The sequence below is a fragment of the Carassius carassius genome, chromosome 10 (genome assembly GCF_963082965.1).
Source record: "Carassius carassius chromosome 10, fCarCar2.1, whole genome shotgun sequence".
Lineage (NCBI taxonomy): Eukaryota > Metazoa > Chordata > Actinopteri > Cypriniformes > Cyprinidae > Carassius > Carassius carassius.
In genome coordinates, this window is record NC_081764.1 from 27,701,271 (window position 1) to 27,714,114 (window position 12,844).

The window sequence follows — 12,844 nt, forward strand, 5'->3', positions numbered from 1 at the left end:
AAGCAACATCCCATTTAATCCCAGAATGCACTCCAATGAGCTTAATGAAAAAATTAATTGATATTGACACAAGATCTGTTGTGAGAAAGTTCTGAAAAATGTTAATTATAAAGAAATTGTATTCAGTACTTAAAATTATCAATAGAAAAGTTTATTTCAATCAAAATGTTCCGTTATAATTAATATTTCATTCAATATTTCTAAATGCTTTGTATGTTTATAAAATCATTATATAATATAATATTTTAAGGTTGAAAATAATTAAAGGATAAAATAAAATAAATCAAGTGGCATGAAAACTGATCCATGGTGACATTTTATTTTTTACCAGGAAAACATCCTATTTTTTATCAGATTTTCTAGAGCTACTTAAAAAAACTTGCAATACATTCAAATGTTTGGGGTCAGTAAGATTTTCTTTTCTTTTTGAAAGAATGCTTTATATTATGCATGGATAAGAGTAAAGACACTCGTGATTTAATTTTAAAAAGTTTCTTTTGAATCTATTGTTGTTTTTTTATTCTTCAATTAATCAAAGAATCCTGAGATAAAATGTACCATGGTTTCAACAAAAAATGATTGTTAATAATACAAAATTATTTCTGGACACCAAATCAGTGTATTGGACTGATTTCCTAAGGATCATGTGACACTGACGACTGGAGTGATGGCTGCTGAAAATTAAACTTTGCCATCACAACAATAAATTACATTTTAAAATATATTCAAATTAGTTCTGTTGAATGTTTAATCACCATTAATCTTATCCAAAATAAAAGTTTTTGTAAATAAAAGTTGTTTACATACTTTAACATATATATGTGTGTACTGTGTGTATTTATTATGTATATATAAATACACAAACATACATGTATATTTATTTAAAAAAAAATTATATATATATAATTTTTTTACGATCTATAAATATAAATATTTTATACATAAACAAAACATTTTTAAAAATATATACATGCATGTATGTGTATTTATATATACATAAAAATACACCATACACATGCATATATTACAGTATGTAAACAAAAATATTTATTTTGGATGTGATTAATAAAGATTAATAGTTTGACAGCACTAATTCAAATAGAAATCATCTATTTTGAATTGTAATAATATTTCACAATATAACTATTTTTACTGTATTCTTGTAAATCTATTAAACCCCAAACTTTGAAACGATACTATATAATTGTAAAAAACTATACTTACATATACTATATTTAAAAATAGTGATTCTATAGATTAATAATACAACCACTTGATGACATCTAACAATAAAATCACTGTCAATAGAGAGCAGACAATAAAGTGCCCCACTAGGTATTGAAACAAAGCAACTCCATTGAATCACACACACATTCACGCCAAGTTTGACATGTTTAAATTTCAGTTAAGATGTAATTTAGTTTCTTTCTTCCTTGTATTTTACATTTTAAAGACTTTTAAAGCCATTTCACTCTCAGAAGAACAACAAACCTTCCCCCCAAATACACTTTTGCCATTATATCACACAAAATGATTGTAAATGACTTTTTCCCCAAAATACTTCTTTCTCTTCAGGTCAATGCTGGGCCACTTGCATATGCCAGAGCTTTCCTTGATGATGCCTTCGCCAAAAAATATCCAGATAACAAAGTCAAACAGCTTAAAGAGGTCTTCAGGTATTTAAACACCATTTGAAATGCTTTCCAAAATCTATTCATCTGCGCCTGCTTTCTTATTCTGTGTGTGTATATGGTGTTTTTGTATGCAGGCAGTTTGTTGAGGCATGTGGACAGGCTCTAGCTGTGAATGAAAGGCTGATTAAGGAGGACCAACAGGAATATCATGATGAGATGAAAGCCAGTTACAAAGATCTGGCCAGAGAGCTTTCACACATCATGCATGAACAGGTAACCATACACAGTGGCACATCTTGTTTCCTTATGCCAGTAGAAACATTACAAAAAACAGTAGTCTATTTTGGCAAAAGATTGGAATAATTAACATTTTTAAATGCCTTTAAAAGTCGTCTCACACAGGCTGCATTTACTGAATTAAAAATATAGTAAAAACAGTGACAGATAACTGTTTTTCATTTGAGTGTATTTTAAAATGTAATTTATTCCTGTGATGACAAAGCTACATTTTCAGCAGCCATTACATCCTTCAGAAATAGTCCTAATATCCTGATTTAGTGCCGAATTATTAATAATAGTTCTTATTATTACCAATGTTGAAAAGTTTTTTCTGCCTAATATTTCATCTTTTTGTGGAAACTGTTTTTCAGGATTCTTTGACAGTTCACCAACAGCATTTTTTAAATCGATTTTTTTTTTTTGGTAACATTACAAATGTCTTTATTGTCATTCTATATTATTATTTATTTGTTTTTTAATGGAAAAAAAAATAGTAATGTGTCATGGTTTCCATAAAAATATTAAGCAACAAAAACAATTTTCATCGTTGATTAAAATAAAAAATGCTTCTTGAGCACCAAATCAGTTTATGAGAATTTAAGAATAAATTACATTTTAAAATACATTCACATAATAATAATACACTGTTACTTTAAACTGTAATATTTCATAATATTACTGTTTTTAATATTTTTTATCAAATAAATGCAGCCTTCGTGAACATAAGAGACTTCTTTCAAAAACATGCAAAAATTGTAATTCAAATTTTTTGGTCGCCAGTGTATATACACTTGTAGGTGTTTGGTTCAAGTTTGTTTCATGTTTAATATTCATGATTCTCATTCTCTCTTTCTGTTGTGCTGGCCTCTGTAGATCGGATGGTAATAATGCATACAATTTATCATACATTCAAAACAATAAAGTACAATTTAAGAGTCAGTTTGATCTTTTCTTTCTCACTCTGCACTCTTCCTCTTTATCAGATCTCCACTGTGGAAGGCAGAACCAAGAGCTCTCTTTCAGATTCGCTGCATATTTTCAGTGTCATCAGTGGCATGCCCAGCAGCACCACCCTGCATGGCATGCCTAGCTCTGCCTCCACTGTGTGACTCTCACCCCTGGCCTTAAACCTCTGACCCTGCCCGAGCCAGAGAGACGGCCAGACAGCCTGAAAAGCATCAAAAGCGAAAGAACAAGTAAAAAATGGAATTTCATTGTCCGACACTCCTGAATGAATCATTCATCAATCAGCATCCAGGACTCTGGGATAGAGAAGGTGTGTCCGGTCTTTGGAATGTCCAGATACTATTCCCATGTGACTTGTGTAATTGAAAGAGGGAACGCTTGTTCTTCTCTCATCAACTCCCTGTTCACAGGTGTTTTCTGTGGAGACTAGCGCTTTTATTTCTTTCATAACCAAAACACCTTGAAAAATCTGCCTTTTTACTTTCACATTCCTCAATTATAATGCAATTGTATTCCCCAATTCTGTATGTTTTTTGCTGCTCTGTTCTGATAGAGAGGCTGTGACATCACTTCCTGTGTCTGAGGCAGCTGCTGTCCATTGAGTTGTATTGAAGAGAATATAACTGTGCTTTAGTGTTGCAGGAAGTTTGAGATTTACTGTACAAAATACCCATGATCACCTGAGCCACTCAAGCTTTTTAGCCCACACTTTAATTTCTAAAATTTTTTCCCCTCGTTTTTGTTTTGTTTTGTTTTGTGTTTTTTTGTTTTTTGTTTCTAAGCCAAGAAACAATTAGCCGTTTCTTTTTAGCGGAGTGCAATAATTCTCTTTCTTTGTCCTGTTTTGGTTCCTGAAGATCTCTTGCCAAAGTGAGAAGGCTAGATGTGAAATATAAATATATATGGACAAAAGAGATAAACACAAGGATTTTTATAACCATTTAGGTTTGTTTAAATGTAAATTGTTTTATATCGGGGGTTAGATATGGGGGGTATTTTTATTTAATAGAATCTGTTCCAGAAATATATTAATGTCCCTAAAACCTCTGAATAAAATGTATTATCTTACATCAGTTTTCATGTGGTTTTCGTTCTTATCAGTTGCTTCCCTTAAACAGACTTTATCTCTACTATTGTGAACTTTATTATTTATAAAAACAAGATCCTTATAAATGTCTGTGAAATCTGATTTAGTTTTCTCGTCTATATAATATTTATGGTCTTTTTAATGTATAATCTATGCCCTACCATACTTTTTTCAAATTACACCAGATTATGAGGCCTTTAGCCCGATTGCAAAAACATACCGCCCATCAATTATTCTCTCTTATCTGATTGCTGCCACTTTTAATGCACCCTATATATACGCTATATATGGTTTAGAAGAAATATACCATATTGAAGCAGTATAAATTCAATTTTGTTTTTAAAGTACGTTCTGAATGAAACCTGCTGACTTGCTCTCAATCTACACACACACTTGCTCTCGGCGTTCTGCCCCTGCCCCCCTCCACCACTGCACTGTCGCCATTGTATTGCAGAAACATCTCTGTTTGGATGAGGGCAGTTTGTTTACCTCTCTCGTCCAGTGAATTACACCTCTACTAACTTCAAGTCCATGTTATCTTCAGCTTTTCATCCTAAGTAAGCCATTTTAACCTTGTATAAAAGTTGAAGATGTGCTCTGTGAAAGTGTTGTTCACATACCTTGGACTTCACAGTCAGTAAATCTTATAATGTGTGTGTGTGTGTGTGTGTGTATATATATATATATATATATATTTATTCACTCATTTGCTGCATTTGTTTGTGTCATGGGGTTGTACCAGGGAAATAAATTGCATTATTAGGGTTATTTAGGAGAGTCATATGATGCGTTGGCAATGTTTTGAAGTGCCAGGATTATCTAGCATATCTAATCTACATTCTTTCAGACAGCATTTTCAGCTCCATGAGTTAATTATTTATTATATTAATTCATCCTCCATCTACCATTCAACATAATTCATATTTAAAGATTTTGTAGGATTTTATCTACCCTACCAGAAAACTGTACTTAAGTGACTTGAAATAGTTTTTAAAAACTTTCAAGGACAAATATAAGAATAAATTGATTTGCTTTTTGATTTTGATTTTTTTATGTGCATAGGAAAACAATGACAGTTTGCACTGTTCTATATATTTTATTGTATTTATTATTTGGAATGAAATAAATAGTATATGAATTACTTATTAACTTGCCTTATCTTATTACAAAGGCCAAATGTTCATATCGTTTTATTTTCTGTATAAATTGATAAGACAACCATAAATAACTAAACTGCTCCTCATTTGCCTCCTCCCACTCAAACACACACACACACAGCCACAAATACTGCCATTAACATCTACGTCAATCTCATTTTAAACCAGTGGGGTTGGCCAAGGGTACATTTTATTGTTCAGAGTCTATAAAACCCTGTTACCTGTCTCCTTCAGAGTACAGCTTTGCCTGTCCCAGACAGTGTGTGTGTTAGTGAGTGTGAGTCTGCATCTCTAAACTAAAGGATATTCTTAACAAGAGGACTAGAAGGCAGCCTCAGTCAAAGCAGTCATCATGGCAGGTGAGTAAACCTTATAATAATAATCATCTATGTTAACTTTTGGTTTGTACCTATAGATTGAATGTGTGTATTCTTTGCTTAAATGGCAATGAACACTCTGTCCATAAATATAGTGTGAAGACATTTGAAATAGCATTTAGTAAGTTCAAACTGAATCCATATTAGAGATTTTTTAATGGCATTTCATTTTTGCAGACAACGAGGAGAGAAATACAAAGAAGACCAAGAATAGGGTAAGACTTTTAAAATCTGATCAGTAATGCTAGTAACTCACAGAATTACTTTTTTACAGAATCAGTATTTTTATTTGATTAAATGTAATAAGTTATTGTACAATTCATGTCAACACATTTAAGCAGTGTTTTTTAATAGTAAATACGAAAATATAGAATTCTAATAAAAGTACATGTTATTATTAAATAACTTTAAATATATATTAATTAAAATATTTTAATTGAGCTGTGATTTGTTTTTGTTTTTTTGTTGTAGCCAAGTTGCTTGGGATATCCTATCAGTATATTTTTCATTGTGGTGAATGAGTTCTGTGAGCGATTCTCCTACTATGGCATGAAAGGTGAGACCAAACACATACTGTACACAAATGAAATAATGTGAACTTTTATATAATTTCACACAGCGTAGTCTCTTTTCTCTTTCCACTCATCTTATGCTGTGTATCTCCTATCTCTGTTTTGCAGCGGTGCTTGTGCTGTACTTCAAGTATTTTATCGGTTGGGACAATGATTTGTCCACAACCATCTACCACACGTTCGTGGCTCTGTGCTACCTAACACCTATCCTGGGGGCCATCATTGCAGACTCATGGCTGGGCAAGTTCAAGTGAGTTTTAGGACTTGGAAAATATAACATTCTACCATACTAACCATACTAGGAATACTGTAAAGTCAGTGAATTTCACATTTTTTGATTCTAAGGATCCCTAACTATGATGGTACCCTTTCCTACAATATCAAAACCTTTCAAAAAAAGGAACCATAGTGCTTTGATAATAATGTTTCTTGAGCAGCAAATCAGCATATTAGAATAGAATATGTAAAACTGAAGATTGGAGGGAGTAATGGCTGCTGAAAATTCCGCTTTGACATAACCGGAATAAATTACATTTATTTAAAGCAGTTATTTTAAATTGCAACCATCTTTACAATATTATTTACTGTATTTTTTATCACATAAATTAGCATAGGCAACTTTATTTCAAAACATTAAAACATTTTCAGACTCCAAAATTTTATAGGGTAGTATGCATATTTTAAAACCCATTTTGAGGTAAATCAATAATTATTATTTTTTTTTTAAATTCAGTTATTCACAGTTTTTTTAAAACAATTATTAAAATATCTAGATAAAGCATCATAAATGGAAGATGATTAATAATAACTAAATTTTCTCTCTTCACAATAAATATTGGTCCCTGAAAATTTACTTGGACCCCTAACACCCCCTTGTGGCCTCATGGTGGTCACCGGACCCCAGTACACCGTCAAAATACTTTATTAGATTAACATTAGATTATTAATTTATTTCTACTAGAATTGATGTGGGTATAAACATTACCTCCATTCTCCACTTTCCCCAGGACTATCGTGTATCTGTCTATAGTGTACACCATTGGCCAGGTGATCATGGCAATCAGTGCCATACACGACATCACAGATACCAACAAAGATGGTACACCTGACAACATGACATTCCATACGTGAGTGATCGCTTAGGATCTGCTATATCATTACATTTTTATATTATCGTAAACATTACCCAAATAACCTTCTGAATTAAAAGAAGCATGCTCATTATCATTTATTATTTGGTGTGAATTTAAATTCCCTCTCTTTTATTTCAGTGCTATGTCCATGCTGGGACTCATCCTCATTGCTTTGGGAACTGGAGGTATTAAACCCTGTGTGGCAGCGTTTGGAGGAGATCAGTTTGAAGAACATCAGGCAAGACCCTTATACACACACACACACACACACACACTCATTTAAACACACATCCTATTAAAGAAGATGAACTTAATCCAAACACGTCAGCACATTTTAGTGTGTGTAAATCAGCTGTTATCAGCTCAAGGTTAAGTCTCTGATATTGAGTGTTTGAGATTAACACAAAGTGATTTGTCACCTCCTCCACCACTGCCACCTGGATATGAAGTCTAAAGGCCAGTGGTCAAAGTGTGAAATGTGCATGTTCTAGGCTGAATGTCACAATGTGAGGAATGTTAATGTATCTATTATATGTCAGCATTGTAACATTAGTATTTGTTTTTTGTATACAAATTTTCAAGCTTTCAGCTAGTGCAAACTGCTAAAATATTAAGCAGCAAACGTTTGAATGGTAGTGTATATAAATTAAAGTAAGAATTGTTTTTTTTTTAGGAAAAACAAAGAAGTACTTTCTTTTCCATATTTTATCTGTCCATTAACGCTGGCAGTCTTCTCTCCACTCTCATCACACCCATCCTGAGAGGTGTGTATTTTGTTACCATACGAATAGCATTTTTCACATTTGTTGTTAAATGCATGGTAGATTGGTAAGTACACTTATGGTCTTGTCTTTGTGTGTATTTGTTACGTTTGTTCAGCTCAAGAGTGTGGTATCTATTCAAAACAAAGTTGTTTCCCGCTGGCTTTTGGGGTCCCTGCAGCTCTCATGGTGGTTGCCCTCAGTAAGTTAAGGCAGCTTTGGTCTACTTGTATTTATTTTGACATGTGCAATACCTTTTATGACCACTTGATCGACTGAGGTTATACTTCTCTCTGCAGTTGTGTTCATTGCAGGCCACAGCATGTACATTATGGAATCCCCTAAAGGCAACATCCTGCTGCAAGTCATAAATTGCATTGGAGTAAGAGCACCAAAAACTAAATAAATCATATTACGTTTGTGGAAAAATGGAGACATAAAATGAGACTCTTCATTTACAGTTCACTTTCCATTAAAAGATAGTGTAACTTGCATATTTGATAAATAATCAGTAATCATATGTAATTCTAATATGCCACTGATGTTGAAAAGACATCAAAACTAAATTTAAAATGATGTCACAGCATCTTGATCAAGTCTTGACTAATGTTTGACATTGAATTGAGATCAAGGTGCCTGCTAGGATAACATCAAGTCATGTGGGAAAGTCTAAATGCATGATCCCTGTCTTTTCTCTACTACAGTTTGCAGTTAGTAACCGTTTCAATCACCGCAGTAAGCAATACCCCAAGAGAGAGCACTGGATGGACTGGGCAGAAGAGAAATATGATGTATGTTACATAAAGTAAAAAAATCTACACAGCATGCACCAATTAAGTCTTCAGTGCTGTAAGAAGTTCACACAGACTCTGTCTTTTTACAGAAACTCCTGATTGCTCAGGTGAAGATGGTGTTGAAGGTTCTGTTCCTCTATATCCCTCTGCCAATGTTCTGGGCCTTGTTTGACCAGCAGGTCAGTGTAAAAACTCAATGATGCTACACGAGGCCATAATCAAATATACAATCTTGCACAAACACTCGTCTGTTTTTTGGCTTGATGTTAAATTAGAGTTTTGTTGTCTTTCCAGGGCTCCCGTTGGACTCTTCAGGCCACTACTATGGATGGTAACTTTGTAAGTAAAAAAACAAAACATGCATTTTCAGCTTTTTTACAGAAAACTACAAAATGCATATATATATATATATATATATATATATATATATATATATATATATATATATATATATATATATATATATATATATATATATATCAGTACAATTATGTTGTCATATTTTATATGCTATATTCCTTCTTTCTTTCTCTCATCATAGGGAGCGTTTATAATTCAGCCAGATCAGATGCAGGTGAGACTGATTTATGCTAAACAGTTTGTTTTGTGGTTTACTATGTTTACCAGGATATGAAATGATCAGGACAATCTTTGATTGTACATTGAAGTGTACATATAGTGAATGTGTGCTCATTATTTGTGTTCTGGTGCAGATTGTGAACCCTATACTGATTGTGATAATGGTGCCGATAATGGACTCTGCAGTGTATCCACTTATCAAGAAGTGTGGTCTAAACTTCACGTAAGCACTGGATAACTTTTATTAAATTGTCTTTGTTATTATGAGACACTTTATTTGACTGTGATTTTGTGTGTGTGGTGATTTCCAGGCCCCTGCGGAGGATGACTGTTGGTATGGTGCTGGCCGCGTTAGCATTTGTGGCTGCTGCTCTTTTGCAGATTCAAATTGACGTGAGTAACAGATACCTTCCAGTCTAGCAGATTCATTGCAATGATGTCTAAGAAACAAAACCTGATGCTTTATTTAGATTGAAGGTTGTTATTGGTACAGCATGCTTATTGGCTTAATTTATGCCCTTAGCTTTCTGGTATAATAATCATCACAATGCATTTGATATACTACTGTACATTTTCAGCAAAGAAAATCAATAGTAAGTTTCTGACATGTCTTTTAATCCAACAGCAAACAGTCCCCAACTTCCCATCAAGCTCTCAAACCCAGGTTAAGTTCCTGAACTTGGAGAACACATCAGTGCCTGTTATAGTGGAGGGGCAAGAACCGTTTGTTGTTCCTAGTTTTGATGTAAGTTTGCACAATGGCACATCAAACTTAATCAAACTGTTTTTGTTGGACAAACAGAATTAATGGAAAATAACTTGAAATATATTAATTTAAGAATAGGAATCGATCCCTGGGACATCAACATACTTGTAGTTGAGGAAACATTATCCACATGTGCTGTATGTAAACTTTTCGTAATTATCTCACTAATTCTTTGATGTTGTTTTGCTCCCCCAGTCCTCTAATAATTATATGACACTGGACACTATGAATGTGATGGTCTCTGTTGGAGGAAGAAACTTTACAGATTTGTTCCGGAAGGAAACAAGGCAAACAGTTTTGATAAATGCTAACGGAATGCAAAATATTGTGAGTGCTACATTATTATTATTTTTTACAATCTTGGTATTTAATTCAATATCTTAAATAAATGTGCCAATTATTTTGGTAACATTAATGTCATGAGAATACATAACTGTAACATTGAGTGTGAATTTTCTGATGATTTGTTTCATTTACAGCTCAACGACATAACTGAGAAGCCCAATCAAGGCATGAATGCGATCAGGTTAGTGCATTTCTGAACTTTTTTTAATATTCCTTTCAAATTCTATTGAAAGATATGTTTTGAAAATAAAATGCATATTCAAATTCATTAATATAAAATATATGTTGTAGGTTTGTGAATGGCTTTAGTTCTCATCTGAACTTCTCCATAAAGTCTGATCATCTGGGTTCCATCGCTCACTTACAAGCATCAGACTACCTCATTGTGACCCACGGCAAGTATGTGTTTTGTTTTGTATTACATATAGATATAGCTATACATCTACATGATAAATGATGAAAATACATGCTTTTCTACACTGATCTGATATCTCCCTTCCCAGAGCTAATTTTTCTATTGTGAACGAAGAAGGACAGACGTGCCACTACATCCTGCAGCTGGGCTTCGGAAGCTCCTACACAGTCCTGATCCCAAGCACCTTTACTTTTGGAGAATCTGTAAGTCTTGTTCTTACAGTCACAGATAATAGTAACAACACTATTAGGAATAGTTAGAACTAGAAATAGATCATCCTATATGCTCATCTTTTACTTGCCCCATGATTTTTTTCCAAACCTGTATGCACTTAATTCCATCTGCAGAACTCAAAAGAATATATTTAAATGTTTCAACTATTTTGAGCCATAGAATGGAAGTCATCTGTGTCCAGAACAACACTGGATACCACTGACTCTCATTGTATGGAGCTAAAAATAGATTATTTTTTAAAATTATTTTTTTTTTTTTTATATCATCACTTGTGTTCCTAAGAAGAAAGTATGTTATATAGGTTTGATTTGATATGAGGTTAAGTATATGAAAATAATTTTCATTTCGGTTGAACTATCCATTTAAACCATTAGTTGTCATGCAGGGGCCCACTAGGGGGCCTCAGCAAATGTATGAGATGGCTGCAGGATGACTTAATTAGACTTAATTTAAACAGGCAAGAGGTAAACTAAAGTCAAATATATATATATATATATATATATTTATATATATATATATTTTTATTTTTTTACATTTTTGGATAAATGTATCCTGGAGTCTTGGATCTTTTGAGACCACGAAATGAGTTGTGTTTAAATCATTTCTAGTCAATCTAGCAATGGTTTGGTTTGTTACCCTTCTCAAAAGTTGAATTCTGTCTGAATGTGTGTGCAGTGTACAGAGCACATCAAAGCAATACAGGATATTGAACCGAACGGCATCCACATGGCCTGGCAGATTATACAGTACTTTATGATGACCTGCGGAGAAGTGGTCTTCTCTGTCACCGGCCTGGACTTCTCCTATTCACAGGTATGGTGTGCTCTCTGGAACGTGACATTCAGAAAAATTCGAATTAACCCTTTATTTAAATTGTCTCATAATGTCTTATCTTTTAGGCACCAAGCAATATGAAGTCAGTCCTCCAAGCTGGTTGGCTGTTGACTGTTGCAGTGGGAAATATCATCGTGCTCATTGTGGCTGAGGCAGGCTCACTTCCAGATCAGGTATACCACTGGAACTGCTCTTTTTTTTTTTTTTTTACCAAATCCTATTCAAATGTCACTTACAGTTGGTATCCACATTGGTACGAGCTCATCTGTGTGTATGTATCACTGTAGTGGGCAGAATACGTGCTGTTCGCGTGTCTCCTGGTGGCCGTCAGTATCGTCTTTGCGGTCATGGCTTACTTCTACACCTACATTGACCCGGCGGAAATTGAGGCTAAATTTATGGAGCTCAAGCCAGAAGATAAGAAGAAAGGGCTTGAAATGATGACGAAAGACAATTTGGCATACGTAAACAACGAGATAAATAGCATGGACGTCAAGCAAACGAAGATCTAGATACATTGCTTCTTTTTTCTCTTGATCTGTGGTTTGAAAGTGCTGGTGTTCCCTTTCCTATTGACTGAAGAACTGATTCACCATTCTTTTTTATCAAAGCTGGGCTTGGGATTTATTATGCAGTAGCAAAGATCAGCCCAAGAAAAGCCAATTCTACTTGAGATCGAATGGTGTGTTTTGGGCTGACAATCATGGGCAGAAGGTTTGGTAGTTTCAAAGAGCATATATGGTTAAGATCAGCATTAAAGTGGCTGTGCGTTGGTGCTTTTTGTGTGTGTGTGTGTGGGGGGGGGGGGGTTATTTATAAGTGTTAATATCAATAAATAGATAAGTGAATAAAAAAAAAGAGCAAGTGACGCTCTTTTATGGAAAATGCAATTTACCATTATAATGAAAAAC

General features: G+C 33.8%; 2 protein-coding genes across 2 annotated transcripts in view; both read left to right on the top strand.

The window, feature by feature from the left end:
• Positions 1-3,290, top strand: part of LOC132152054 (dedicator of cytokinesis protein 9-like) — a 122,555-nt gene extending 119,265 nt beyond the window's left edge. The window contains exons 51-53 of the mRNA XM_059560703.1: positions 1,576-1,676; positions 1,769-1,907; positions 2,897-3,290. Coding sequence (XP_059416686.1) covers positions 1,576-1,676; positions 1,769-1,907; positions 2,897-3,022 — 366 coding nt within the window. The 3' untranslated portion in view covers positions 3,023-3,290. The remainder of the gene's footprint in view (positions 1-1,575; positions 1,677-1,768; positions 1,908-2,896) is intronic.
• Positions 3,291-5,187: 1,897 nt separating this feature from the next.
• On the top strand, positions 5,188-12,708 carry LOC132152050 (solute carrier family 15 member 1-like). Its single transcript, XM_059560700.1, has 23 exons — positions 5,188-5,482; positions 5,678-5,715; positions 5,972-6,056; positions 6,181-6,322; positions 7,080-7,199; positions 7,344-7,443; positions 7,879-7,969; positions 8,085-8,168; positions 8,266-8,348; positions 8,671-8,757; positions 8,850-8,939; positions 9,055-9,099; positions 9,302-9,334; positions 9,474-9,562; positions 9,651-9,732; positions 9,965-10,084; positions 10,301-10,432; positions 10,585-10,631; positions 10,742-10,849; positions 10,954-11,068; positions 11,775-11,912; positions 11,999-12,106; positions 12,221-12,708. Exons 1-23 carry the CDS (start codon positions 5,476-5,478, stop codon positions 12,443-12,445), a joined length of 2,169 nt encoding a protein of 722 aa, XP_059416683.1. The 5' UTR covers positions 5,188-5,475; the 3' UTR covers positions 12,446-12,708.
• The last annotated feature ends 136 nt before the right edge of the window (positions 12,709-12,844 follow it).